The 13,882-nt window shown below is 45.9% G+C and overlaps 1 protein-coding gene across 1 annotated transcript in view; it reads right to left on the reverse strand.

Annotated features, from left to right (window-relative positions):
- LOC119442470 (MAU2 chromatid cohesion factor homolog) overlaps positions 1–13,882 on the reverse strand; it is a 45,070-nt gene that overhangs the window by 10,445 nt on the left and 20,743 nt on the right. Inside the window, exons 11-14 of the mRNA XM_037707365.2 lie at positions 11,693–11,758; positions 11,205–11,332; positions 9,568–9,645; positions 3,662–3,864 (exon numbers count right to left, since the gene is read on the reverse strand). Of these exons, the coding sequence (XP_037563293.1) occupies positions 3,662–3,864; positions 9,568–9,645; positions 11,205–11,332; positions 11,693–11,758 (475 nt within the window). The remainder of the gene's footprint in view (positions 1–3,661; positions 3,865–9,567; positions 9,646–11,204; positions 11,333–11,692; positions 11,759–13,882) is intronic.

Consider the following 13,882-nt stretch of genomic DNA (forward strand, 5'->3'; position numbering starts at 1 on the left):
ACGGTAGCTAGCGACGCACCGAACCTTCACCTTTGGCTCGAGTGTCTGAAAAGCAGTGCATGGGAGTTAGGAATCTTGTTCAAAATAATCGTGTGCTGGAATACAGTAGAACCTTGTTGAAAATGTCACGGGGAAAAGAAGTAAGAAATATATTTACACTGTATTTACAAGAATGGCAGTGGCTGACAAGATCATAGTCAGCTCACGAAGTCCTGAGTGTCGTCTTCTTCAAGTCATCTCAAAACGTCTTCTTCATCGCTCTGTCACATGACTCCCGGCGGTTGAAGCACCGACCCGGTGCTGTTTAGGAGGCGGTCGAATGATACGGCTTAAGACGCATGCCGTGGACAACTTCCGAACGAGGCTGAGCCACGGTGGGGTCAAGAGGGGTGATTTCGTAGGTGACGTCGGTTACTTGACGCAAGACACGGTAAGGGCCAGAGTAGCGTGAAAGTAACTTCTCCGAGAGGCCAACACGTCGCGACGGTGACCAAAGGAGAACCAGGGCGCCCGGTGTGTAATGGGCGTCACGATGGCGGGTGTCATATAAGCGCTGCTGATTTTCCTGTGAGTCCACAAGCCGACGTTGGGCAATATGGCGTGCCTCTTGTGCCTTGAGTATGACTTCCCGGGCGTACTCTGATAAGAAATTCAGGGTATCAGGCAGAAGCGTGTCGAAAGGTAGTGTAGGGTCGCGGCCAAACAAGAGGAAGAATGGAGAGAAGCCTGCGGTATTGTGGCGAGACGAATTATAGGCAAAGGTAACGAACTGCAATGCAACGTCCCAGTCACGATGATCAGCGGAGACATACATGGACAGCATGTCAGTGAGGGTTCGGTTGAGACGCTCGGTTAGACCATTCGTTTGTGGATGGTAAGCAGTAGCAAGTTTGTGTTTAGTTGCGCACGAGTGTAGAATGTCATTAACAACTTTAGAAAGAAAGTAGCGGCCTCGGTCGGTGAGGAGCTGTCGAGGGGCACCGTGGTGAAGGATGACGTTTTCTAGTAGGAAATTGGCGACATCGGTTGCACAGCTTGTCGGAAGAGCCCGTGTGATTGCGTATCGGGTGGCGTAGTCTGTTGCTACAGCAATCCACTTATTTCACAAAACAGACGTAGGAAAAGGGCCTAAAAGATCAATGCCTACACGGAAGAATGGTTCTGATGGCAAGTCAAGTGGTTGAAGGCGGCCAGCAGGGAGTGTGGTTGGCTTTTTTCGCCGTTGACAAAGGTCACACACAGCAATATAACGGCAGACGTCATGGTAAAGAACAGGCAAAAAGAAAGCGCCGACTAACACGGTCATAAGTCCGTGACACGCCAAGGTGACCGGCAGTCGGCACATCATGAAGCTGGGCGATACCATTTCGTATGATTTCCTGGTGGCAACATTCCGTTTGGGATTGAGAACACAAAAAATGACCCAATACAGTTACACTTCTCTGTTATCAGTTAGTACATTCCCGACAAACACGGTCTTTTTGGCCAGAACTTTCAGTACATCACCAAATTATGATCGCATGGTATGTTTTCTGGCCACTAGATCCCGTGTGACCAAGATGCAAGGCATGCGCAATCGAGAGCGGTGAGCGCCCACCACAGCAGCTTCCCCGCAGTATTTGCTGAAAATGTTGGCACACACTCCACTGCCTCTTCGGGTACCAGCAGATCTCATTGTGGGTCGTCACACGTCGCATTCACAGCTATGAGATGAACATCTTTACCTATCTGTTTCACGGCGTGCATGGCATCGTGCTGCTTGAAGCGTACTGCACGCTTTAAACAGGCAATAACCCAAACGAGCCGCCAATCCCTGCAGCAGGTGGCGCGAAGTGGGCATCATGTTTCGCTCTGGTGGCATGGCATCATATTCAGCAGAACATCGCTCACCAGCTCGATTTCATTCCAGTTTTCCGTCGCTGTCTCAAAACACTGCACAATAGGAAAACTGACAACACACGTCTCGGACCTCAACTGCTTAATTCGTGTCGGCATCTCAAGACCCAACAATTCTTGCGAAATAAGCCCATACTAATACTCTCCGCCAAAATACTCCGCCCGAAGAAGCTGCTGGCCCAGGCAGAATTCCAGGAAAGCCAACATAAGACTGCGGAAGCCGCAAAAACCATGCGCGTGTCAGGCCTATCGGTTCCGCAAGCTCCGCGTACGTCGACATCTCATGCTGCAACGATTCACACAAAGCTTCGTGTTACGAAGATGTCAACTTCAGTTATGTTGGCCAAATTTTTTAGTGACTTCGGATCGTACCTTTCCCCGGTTATTATGTTTCCTCTTGTTTTGTTTTTTTTCCTAAAATGTATGAATGAAGTTCTGCTGTATTATTTGTAGATACTGACAATTTTTTTTGGAGCCCTATAAAAAAACTATTTTCTCACGGCAATGAAAGAGTTAAAAGTGTGCAGTATGCTTCAAATGGCATTATGCCACACGTTCGACACAGGCAGGTTAAGATGCTTATCGCAATTGGGTTGGCAGTGATAGCTGTGAATGTGGTGTGCGACGACTCGCAAGAAGATTTGCTGGTACCAGAATAGGAAACTGAGGGCGCACCAGCGTTTACGTGACATGGGCGGGCGAGTACTGTGATGAAGCTGCTGCGGCGGGTGGCTACTGTTCTCGATTATGCAAACTTCGCATCTTTTCTTATTGTTGAAAGAAAAAATTGAAGGCATGGCCGGCAGCATACGGACGCTCACACTTGTTTCCTCGAAAACGGCATTAGCACAACCATGTTACCCCGCTCCGCCAACAGGGAGGCGTGGATAAGCACTGTACCTCCACACCAGCCCTCACTCATCAGCTTGGGCAGCAAGATGTTGCAGCAAGAAAAAAATGTTGCTACCTTTAGTTTTATTCAAGGTTCCTAATAGGTGGTGTCCAAATCCACGCCCAATAGGGTGGCGCCCTGTGGAGTTAAAATGCAGATCCTTTTGCTGGTTGAATGCGGCAAAACTGATTGCAGAAGCCGGGAACACATGCATCATAGAAAGCAGCTTTTGGACACCACCTATTGGGTGCAGCTGTTGGCGCCCATTAGTGGACAGAATATGAAAGCAATTTTTAACGATTTCAGAGGCTCTGCACATTGCCCTGCACTGTGTCGGCAATCTTTCACTGACACCTCCCGGAGTCAAAGCTGTTTTGGCACAGCATGGCGCAATTACTGTTATTTTTCCGCTTTCGGCACAACTTGGCACAGCAATTTGCGTCAGTATCAAAATGACGCAATTGGCACAGGATTACCACCCATCTGTGATTACTTAGAAAAGCACTTCAGCACCCCTTTAAGACAAAAGACAAACAAGGCACAATTGTGTAATTAATGCTACAATAAGACAAAATACCACTCAGTAACGCTAAAGAGATGAGGAAAAGAGCACATGTAGGGCCAATTTAAGCTTTCACAAAAAACATGGGCAAGAAAAAAATTTGCTTCAAAGTGAACACTTTGCATCAAAACAAAAGTATTTGATTCATATTTGATATTTAAGATGCATATTACCAATTTTATTGCTTCAGAGGCTTATCACTTGTGCAAATATACTCGCTTATAAAACACACATGGTTCAGGCCAGCTTAGAGAACCTGTGAAACTAATCCACCATTGTAGGCAAGCGAGAGCGCTCTCTCAGTAACTCACCCTTGAGGAGAGCAGATGCCCAGAGCTGAACATGCACATCTGGGATTTTGCTGGCCAGCTGCATGGCAGGAGTGACCATGTTCATGCTCTCCCGACTGTTGCCCAGCGAGAAGAAGATGTGCCCCAGAAGCACCAGTGAGCAGGAGGTGAGACGGTTCAGGTCTTCAGCATTCGCCATCTTGAGCGTCTCTCGCAAGTAGCGCCTGCGCAGCACGGTACGTCCCGCACCCCCATTTCAGTGTTTGATAGAGATGACTGGGCAATAAAAATTAGTTTACACGACTGTGATGATGAGTGCTGGTAATTGATTCATTCTGAGATTTTGTGTGCCAAAACCACAACCTGATTATGAGGTGCCCCATAGTGAGGGACTTGAGGGACTAATTTTGACCACCTGGAGTTCTTTAACGTAGACTCTCAAAAGGGTAAACGCTCACGCCAAATGCAACGTAAACAATTTACTGAGCATGCACAGATTTTGAGCCTGTACCCTAGGAGCACTAGTGAGCAGGAGGTGAGACAATTGAGGTCTTCAGCATTCGCAATCTTGAGCATATCTCACAGCGCCTGCAAAGCACGGTACGTCAATCACCTCCATTTCAGTGTTTCATATAAGATGGCTGGGCAATGAAAAACTAGGTTGATGAACACTGCTATTAAATTAATTCTAGAGTTCTATGTGCCAAAACCACGATCTCATTATGAGGCACGCCATAAAAGGTGACTACGGATTAAAAGCCAACTGGAACGAAATTTCACTTGCTACTAAATTGGCTATAAATGCACTGCATATACTATAAATGTAATGTGGCAAAACTGCAGGGCTGCTAATTGTCTAATTTTCTTATTAGCAGCCTTTATATAGTGCCTAAGCAGACGACATGTGCACCTGGCAGCCAGTGAGCTGTAGTGATGCGAATATGGCAAAACTCCCAGAACCGTAAATGACTGCTAATCACTCAGTTGCGCCTAGGTGTCTAAGCGCATGGCTCGATCAACATTTGCAAGTTGATGGACGTGCTTTCTCGTTACGCACGTGATTTGAGCTACTGAAAGAATGCGGACGCATTGCAAGGCGGTCGGGTGCTTGAACACATACTTGAACACAAACAATGGCTGTGCAGTACACAACGCTGCGCAGAGCAAGGCAGAACACATCTTTCTTGTCCCAGCTTTAAGGGCGTAAACGTGCAACGCGCCACAGCAGGCAAATGCGACGTGCACCAGCCAATGCGCACAAAGCATGTAAACACGACAAAGCTGCATAGGCTACTACATTTTGCGAGCACATTCACTTGCCCGTGCAAGATCCGCTTGCCAAACACTTCCTCGGGATGACTATAAGTACTATAAGTAGCGATGGTGCACGAAAAGCAAAGGTTCAGGGGCGATATTCTCGAGCAATCATTTCCGGTGGTAGTTCATCTTCGTGACATTTCGCATGTCTCTGCATCGGAAACGTCGAAGTAGACGAACCAAAGCCTTTCTGACACAGCACCAGAAACCCTGTCAGCAGATACCGCATGCTCCATTTGTCACGAAGAATGCAACGTGGTGTCCATGGTGTAAATGTAACAGTAAACTATGCTGGAATGTGATGCCGCCAGAGAGAAACAGGCGAAACTTTACCACGGCTGAAGTCCGGCCATGACTTTATGCACACTTTGCATTAAGCTTCAGCTACTTCTCATCCTTCATTACAGATGGCAATAGTTGCCTGCTCGGTCGTCTCAGTTTAGCTAAGGTTAAAGGTGGGGATACAGTCCCCACCAGTTGATGGTTCTGGTGTGCCAGGCAGCGGCCAGTGAAGTCTGATCCGTCATGCTGGCAAAGATCGCTAAAATTTTGCACTCTGTATAGGACAGCACAACAGGGCCCAGAGAAGCTCGGCGATCAGTTGGTACCACAGCAGAAGCGTACAAGTGTGCGGTGAGCGAGCGCTCTGTTGTTTGTCAAAGGTGCAAACTCAGCATGCTCACTTTCAGTAAGCCTGCTCTGTAGGTCAGCATGCACACAGCGCATGCTGACCAGTGTGGACAGAGCACACAAAGCAGCTGGCAGAGTATACTAACTCTGTGGCTAGCAGACATGCAGGACCTTTTCGCTGATACACAGGAATGGTACAAGTAAGGGAAGCAGACGACATGAGCACTGGTTCTCAACAGCCTAAGTCATACGTCACTCCCTGCCTGTAGTATTGCCGGCATTTTTTTTTTTTCAGTTTCGGTATGAAAAACATTAATGTTTGCTAGCGTTCTGTGATGCACCCACTCGAATTTCAAGTGTAAAATTTTCCACAAAGCCTACTCTGTCTAAATTATCTGAAACTGGGCTTTTTATGCGGTCAAAAATTTGATTGCAGTTAGCCTATAATTTTGACCACCTGGGGTTCCTTATCGTGCATCTAAATCTAAGTACACAGGCATGTTTTAATTTTGCCTCCATCGTATTGCGGCCATCGCAACCGTAACCAAATGCATGACTTCGAGCTAAGGAGCACAATGCCACAGCCACTAAGCTACCACGGCGAGTGATGAGCACTGCTTTGGTTATGCTGATTTTATATAAAATCCTACAGTGTAGTAAGACAGTGACCTAACACACTTTCACAACCAACATAAGCTGGCAGAGTCAAGTAAAGATACAGTCTCTGTAGCAGCAAAAATACAATTTGGAGCGTACTATATGCACATATTAGCAAGAAAATTATAATCATTATGGTTAAATATATCATGCATCTGAGATTGAAGATATTATCCCGCACCATAAACCTCAGAAGTTACCTGCTTTTTTCAGCTCGAGTCAACACACCTATACTCAGTGTGCCTTGTACTGCCCATTTTAAATGCGCAGTTGCACCCATACACGACAGACATTGTTTGCATTGCATTGGCGTTGTGCTATGGGTCAAGCTACAAGGCGGTATCCAACACAGTTGTTTGCAGTAGAGTGCATCTTTGAACGTCCCGAATCGCTCCAATACCCTTCCATATCTTCTGTTACCAAGCACAACACCCCGGCTCCACGTGCACTGCCCAATCTCGGAGGCATGGCTCTTGCAAAATGTTTTGCAACTTCACTAGGGTTGGCTAGCTGTGTGGTCACACCAATGAAAAAAATGTATTCATTTGCTCATGACACTTTTTGAAGGGACTGAAGACCACATCATTTGCTTTAAATTTATGAGCACTTTTTTCCACGTGGATCATCATAGATAATAAGGAAAAAAATTAGGTAGACTCAACTCCAGCTGATATCTAGGTAATGCAAAGCATACAGAATTTGGTAGAGAATCGTACTATTTATGAATCATATAACTGTTCCGCAGCTAACAGTTAATGTTTTTGCAGCGTGTTGTGAATTGATGCAGAGTGCAGTACATGGTGTTTGTTCTTGTGATATCTAGTGACCCAATTAGGTGTTAAAGAGGTTCATTGAAGCGCTGCACACACCTAGTGGCAAAAAGCGGCCCAAGATGCAGTATGCTCCTATTGCGTAGTGTCTTAAGACGCCGAGGGGAAACCGAACCAGTTAAACCAGCACGACGCTCGTCTGTGTCTCTTGCTCCAGCTAGTACGATAGCGACCAAGAGGGCGCATCCAATGAAGAGATGCTTGCAGAACACCTCGCACGTGCGCAATGCGCTCACACTCTATGCACTTGGCACCCCAGCCAAATATCAAGTGCAACCTCAAATATAGAGCAAGAGTGCCCGACATTTGATACAAAGCAACATATCAAGAGGCACATTGATGTCATGGTTAATTATGCAGTTCTATGCACTTTCTTTCGGGGCACAAGGCTATTAATTTGATTTGGGCAGAACTCATCTGCTATAACTATCGAAACCATGGTTTGTTTCTTTCTTTTTACTGGCTGCTTCTTACTGCCTGCTTTGCAAAAGAGGCCAGACACAGTGTAGACCACTTATAACGTAAGTCGCCGGAGTCGCGAATATCCGCACTATAACCAAAGCGACAATTTTCAAGGCCCGCACATATGCAAAACATGTGCACCGAGCCACCACGCGTATGCGACAGTCGAGGAATGCGGCTAGAATGTTTGCATTCAATTTACAGTCGAATCTCGTTAATTCGAACCAAATCACGAGGTGGCGCCTCCAACCGGCATTGCTCCGGCACCGCCATAGAGTAAAAGCTTAGGAGAGACCCCTCAATGTCGCGCGCGAACAAAAAAAAAATAAATAAATAAATAAAGAAAGAAAAAAAAGATGCGCCGGGAATTTCACCCTCTCTCAAATGGCAAGGTCGCCGATTCTGCGTTGCGCCGGAACATGCGTGTACGTGCCGACGTCTCAGCCACGCTACCGTAGCCACGCGTAGAAAATGGCAGTGAACCCTTCTTTCTCCTTTATGCTTCCTCTACTTTCTAGTCACGTGTTGACCTTGCACGCTACAGCTACGGTGCAGAAGGAAGCAGCGCCGCTGTCCCAGGCCGGCCAACGCCGGCTTCCCGATAACGGCAGAAAACGAACTTCGGAGAGCTGGCGCTGGGCCGGCTGTAGCGGCGGCGCCTGCATGGCGGTGGGCGCGCACGGTGACAGTCAAAAGTGAGGGAGGTACGAGGGAGGGCGAGGGGAGCCACCGAAGCGGCGAAGATGCCGAGGCGAAATCCGCTTCCCTGCCGCCCTCCTCGCTCACATTCCACGGTCTCTGCGTGCGCCCTTCCCCGTGCTGTACCGGCGCCGCCCGCTCCCTGAAGTTTCGTTTACTGCCGTTATCGTGAAGCGAGCTAGACCGGCCTTGGCAGTTTCGTGGCCCTCGCTCGCTATGCGCGCCGTGATATTTCACGAATCGCACTCAAGATTCTGGTTTCAGCCTCACTGGCTGTTCGTTCGCACCACGTGCCCTTCTCCTCCACTTCGTCTCTTTCTTCCTCGAGCACTCCTTGGGGAGCCCGTTTGAGGGGAGCGTTCGCCGTCTCCGCTGACTTCTGTACTCCCAGGCAGCCACACTGTAACCGGTATTTCGTTTCCCGCAACTGCACTATAAGCGATACGTGTATACATAGAGTGCTATGGGAAAATTAACGGGAGTCTGAAAAGACCGCACTATATCCGGTTCTGCACTATAAGCGGTTACGTTATAAGTGGTCTATACTGTAGTTGATACACAACAAAAACTGTTTAGTCAGACAAGAATGCTTCGCATTAAAGATCTTTCATGGATGCATGCCAATCTAACTAAAGATACATTAAAGACAGAAAAAGCTGTATAAGTGAGTTCTCACATCCTTCAGAAGTACTAGGGGTCCGTTTGCAGCATCACGCCCTCGCACAGTAGCGTTCGAGCGCAGTCGTAACAGGCTGCTCTCAGTGACGACTCTCACGCAGTCTGCGCTGCAGCACCACAGTGTCGGCTAACACAGCAGAAACTGATGCTGCAATTGAGCACAGTTGTCTGCAGTCGTCGCTGGCTGTTCTCAGTAATAGCTCCCATGCAGGCTGCGTTGCAGCACTATGACGTCAACTTTCACTGCCACAGCCGTACAAGCTCCTAGCTGACCTCAAACGTGGAGGGGGTATAATGTGACGTGAGAAACTATAAGTACAGTTTACTGGTTAAAAAAGCGCGCAATTAAGTTGTCTGATCGAATGACATATACACAAGTTAACCTTTATTTTATAGTCACTGATCATTAGTTTCAAAACAAATTCAGGGCTCTTACACACGTAGCATTACATCTACATTTGATATCAACCATGCCGTTGCATGCCGTTGCATGCCACCACACGAAAACCATTGTGTAAATCTGCTTAACAGCTTCACTGCGAAAAAAAAAAAGGAGAGAAAGCAGAGTCCTTCTTCAGGCAGTTACAAAAGCAAACAAGCTCATCTAACAAGTGATAATTGAAACCACCATTTTAAGGCTGCTAGAATACTCACTTGGCATCATTGTAGCGGGCTTGGAAGAAGGCATTGAATCCATGAACATAATAGGCAGCCGCTCGTAAACTGTGTGACCTGTCCATCAACAAGCAAAACAAAAACATCTGCATCAGCGTTAAAGCTTGGTTATGAAAATAGCTGATGACTATAAGGCTATAACTACTCTCACACACAACACTGTCACAAGAGTTCAAACAACTAGACAATAAGAATGTAAGCTTTTTGTAGGTAGAAGTTTACAGCTCTTCATAAAACAGGAGTCGGAAGAATAGCAAAACATGAAATCATTCAACAAAATTACTAAGGCACGCCTATCGAAAGCCATTCACAAGTGTCCATCATGGAGAGCGTTGAGGCTGCTGGATAAGAGCAAGCATGGCATTAGGGGTAGGAAATACAATGGAACCTCGATAAAGCAAACACGGATGTAACAAATTATTCAACTTAAAGTAATTACAATATCTGGTTGGCCATGCTTCAATACCACAGTGCTATCCTGCTATAACAAAAATTTGAAATATGGGATCCAACACAGTATTGGCTATATCGAAGCAAATTTTTGCTTGCAGAAATGTCCAAATAGTCGCCAAACAACTTTCCAGATGCCTGATGTTTCTGACCTGCATGATTATTCAGACTTCCCTGCAGCGCTGCCACCTACCTCAAGCACCAATGTACAACAGCAATAACTAAAATTTCTGATGCTGCGGAATGTTTCTGGCATGAACCGTGCGTGCGATGCCGTACACATGGCGGCCATGAACACAGCTGCCGTATGTCAAGCAGACACGAAAACATAACTTTGGTTGCCTACTCCCAACAAAGCGATGCTGGTTAGGCCTAGCGGCTTTACCAGTGCAGCCGGTGGAGTAGCCAGTGACAAGCCATCATGGGAAGCTATTTATCAATATGTTCACTCTCATAGACCTTATCGGCAACTGAGTGAGAGATTACACGCACAGGTTAGATTGACGGCTGTTGTAGCAGAGTATGGATCTAAGTGCGGATCTTTCTGTGTGCAAGAAGTCTAGCAGCAGCGGCTTGGCTTGGTTGGCCCTATGCAATAATACCGATCGCATTGTTGCGTTCTTGCGGCGATGCTGACGACGCGTATGAAATTAATTGTTGCTATCTTGTCTTGTATCGAGACGACAGGACGCCAACAGGCCATCAAAATCTGCACAAGACTCTTTGCTGGCCCATCGGAGGCACCTCATTGCGATTCTTTCGCAGAGACCTGATCACAATTGTTTTCTTTTTTCTCTGATATATGCGTTTATGTTTATACCGAACATCCAATATAACAAAGATATTTTCGTGACCAATATGACTTTTTTATAACAAAGACGTTCAGCTGTAATATAAGTTACAGCCCTAACAGTAGACAACATCAAAGCTCTATGGATTGCCACTGAAAAGATCTCCAAATGACTTAAAAGCTAAATGCCTGTTTTTGACAATATGAGTGAAAATGGAAACGTTGCAGTAATTTAAAAGTATGCAGGGTCACATTGCTGAATAGGTACTAGTGTGTTACTTTCTGAATGTACAAGAAATACATTTCTCTTCCCGAATGCTGAAACAACAAGACCAGAAGCAAAAGAGTAGTAAAATGAAAAGCTTGGTAAACTAACGCTGATGGTAGAGTCTCCGGATTAAGCCGAACGAGCAGCTCCTGAAGTTCCTTCTCTCGATGGCACCGCAGGTACACGATGACCAAATTTAGGCTGGCCAGGATTCGTAGCTCTGGTGATGCCATGCTCTGCGCTCAGGACAACGACGGGTACTCATTTCAACCCTCTTTAGGTAAAAAATAGGCTAATTTGAACTCCCTCTGTAGTGCATATTCATCATGCAATGGTATCAAACCTTTATTAATTTGGAGGTATTTGGCTGCACACCAATTAATTCAGTCAAGCCCCAAAACGAGGCGAAGCACTGCAAACTTGTGAAGCAAAAGGACCACTAGCATTTAACTGAAATGAAACGGCAGACTACGCAATGCAACAATTCTCACTCAAAAAGGGAGAAAGGAACCACATGAACTGTGCGCAAACACACTTGCATCGTTTTTATTTTTACATTTTGTGGTCCAGTAACTCTGCCTTGCTTTTTAACTCACCCTGAGGACTGTGTTGAATTGAGCTTCAGCAGCTTCCATGCAGTTCATGGACATGGCATACAAGCCCTGCGTGAAAGAAACCATTCATCAAAAATAATAAACGCATCCTATCCACTTCTCTTGCAAACCTCAGCTCCCATCTCCATGACTTACAACCCTGTCAGACGGGTAAATTTAGTGTCACTTTGAGAGAGTGTACTTTGCCGTTAGTGTCATTTGCACACCGTCACACGGAAAGGTTTACTGAAATAAGCTGTAGAGTGTATTCACCAGCGAGTGCATTCATCAAACTCCCTTCAGCACAGAAACTGCATTGTATTGGAAATCATAAACTTCAGAATCTCGGGTTTCGTTACACAGTGACAGAAAAGTTGGTGTGAAACAAACAGGAAGTAATAGAAGCCAATATGCCTTGTCTTCAGTAACACATGGAAAGATTGTTTCGTATTACGCAAAATAGACATAACGAAAGGTACAGAACAAAAATCGCACCATGATTCTATAGAAGCAGTATATTATGACAGCCAAAATAAGCATTGATTATGCTGTGCGAGCCATATAACAACACAACCCGCAATCTATATGTGCACACAAGTACACAAACAAAGCATCAAACCTCAATGTAACGAACTTCAATATAACGATACCTGCTATATAACAATGTAGTACAGTGTAATCTCGTTGATACAGCCTTCACGGGAACTGGAAAATACAACATATCATCCAAAAATCATTTTATCCGAACATAATCGCATATAAGAAAAAGAAATGGTAGATAACAAAAAGAAATGGTATACAAAAAAAAACGTAGTATGCAGAATCGTATCAACGAGATTCCACTGTATTTAACTTTTTATAGCTTCATGTCCATAGAACACCATGTATTTTTAACCTCAAGGTAACAAGGTGTTTATCGACGATTTCAGTATAATGAAATTTCACTGCTGTCACAAAGGAAGACTGAGGCAATAAACTGAAACTACCACAGGTGCCAAAGGTCGAATAGTGGAATTACACATGCGGTTGTTTACGAGCGCACATTTCAGGTTGTACACGGCGTGACATAGGGCGGTCGCCAAAGCAGAGCAACGTCTTCTCCGGCAATGGCGAATTTAGGTGGTCACGGTTTGTGAGATGCGCCGCCAGATTTCCGGGGCCATAAGCTGGCGAGTGCAATGTCGATCAGAGGCACAAGGGGGCACACATATTAGCACATCATCATAACTGCGCATTCTACACAGCATAGTTCCACATTCTGCAAGTGCTTTCTGCCAGCACCCAATTTGCTGTTTTTGTTATCGCCATGTGGCAAGTCACAAGCATGAATAGCAGTAGCGGCAGGAGTACTATTCGGAACGCCCTGTCAGTTGAGGGCAAGGCTAGTATCTTATTTCATGAATTTATTTCAGGATACCACAAAGCGCGCTATCCATGATTTTGAAGTCACAAGAAGCTCTCCTCGACTCTCTGGAACTAACAGATGCTTTTACCGCAAATAGATGCGTTTCCAGTGAGTACACTGTTCCTGCAACAAGTTCTGGATATAAGTAGCCGAGTGATTTTTCGTAGCTGCAAGCACTTACCTGCGGCACCCGAAGTGCCCACATCACAATACCTCAACATGGTTTTATGGAGTAGGTAGCCTACTCTATAAAACCATGTGGATGTTCTGTGATAAAACAGACTCATATATAAGACTTCTGGCAAACCAATGCATAACAGCAACCAAACTTTTCCGGGGCCGTACTGGATCTTGCTTGATTTTCCGCACAAGATGTGCGCGCAATGACACTAAAAGGAACATGTGCCAGCGATGAACAAAGTTACCAAAATTTAGGTTATTGCCTTACTTCCACGAAATTTTAACGCGAAACTTTCTTTTGCGGCATACAACAACTGCATTCTAACTGTACCTCGGTGAGACCAAATCAAAATGCGCCAAACCAACGCCTCCTAGATAGCAGGCCTGTGCACTCTGCTTTATAACGTCATGCTACTTGGACCGAAATTTCCATTGCCAAGCCCGGCGTGCAAAAGCAGTGATGTCAAAATCACCGCGGATTACTTGGGAGTGTCCCCATTAGATTCTATGGAAGTCAGGAAAGGCATCATAACGTCATGAATCGAAGTGCACCGGCCTTGTGCTATCTAAGAGGCGTTGGCCAAGCGTCTCAACACACTCGCTTGCCC

The sequence above is a fragment of the Dermacentor silvarum genome, chromosome 2, assembly GCF_013339745.2.
Source record: "Dermacentor silvarum isolate Dsil-2018 chromosome 2, BIME_Dsil_1.4, whole genome shotgun sequence".
NCBI classification, from domain to species: Eukaryota; Metazoa; Arthropoda; class Arachnida; order Ixodida; family Ixodidae; genus Dermacentor; species Dermacentor silvarum.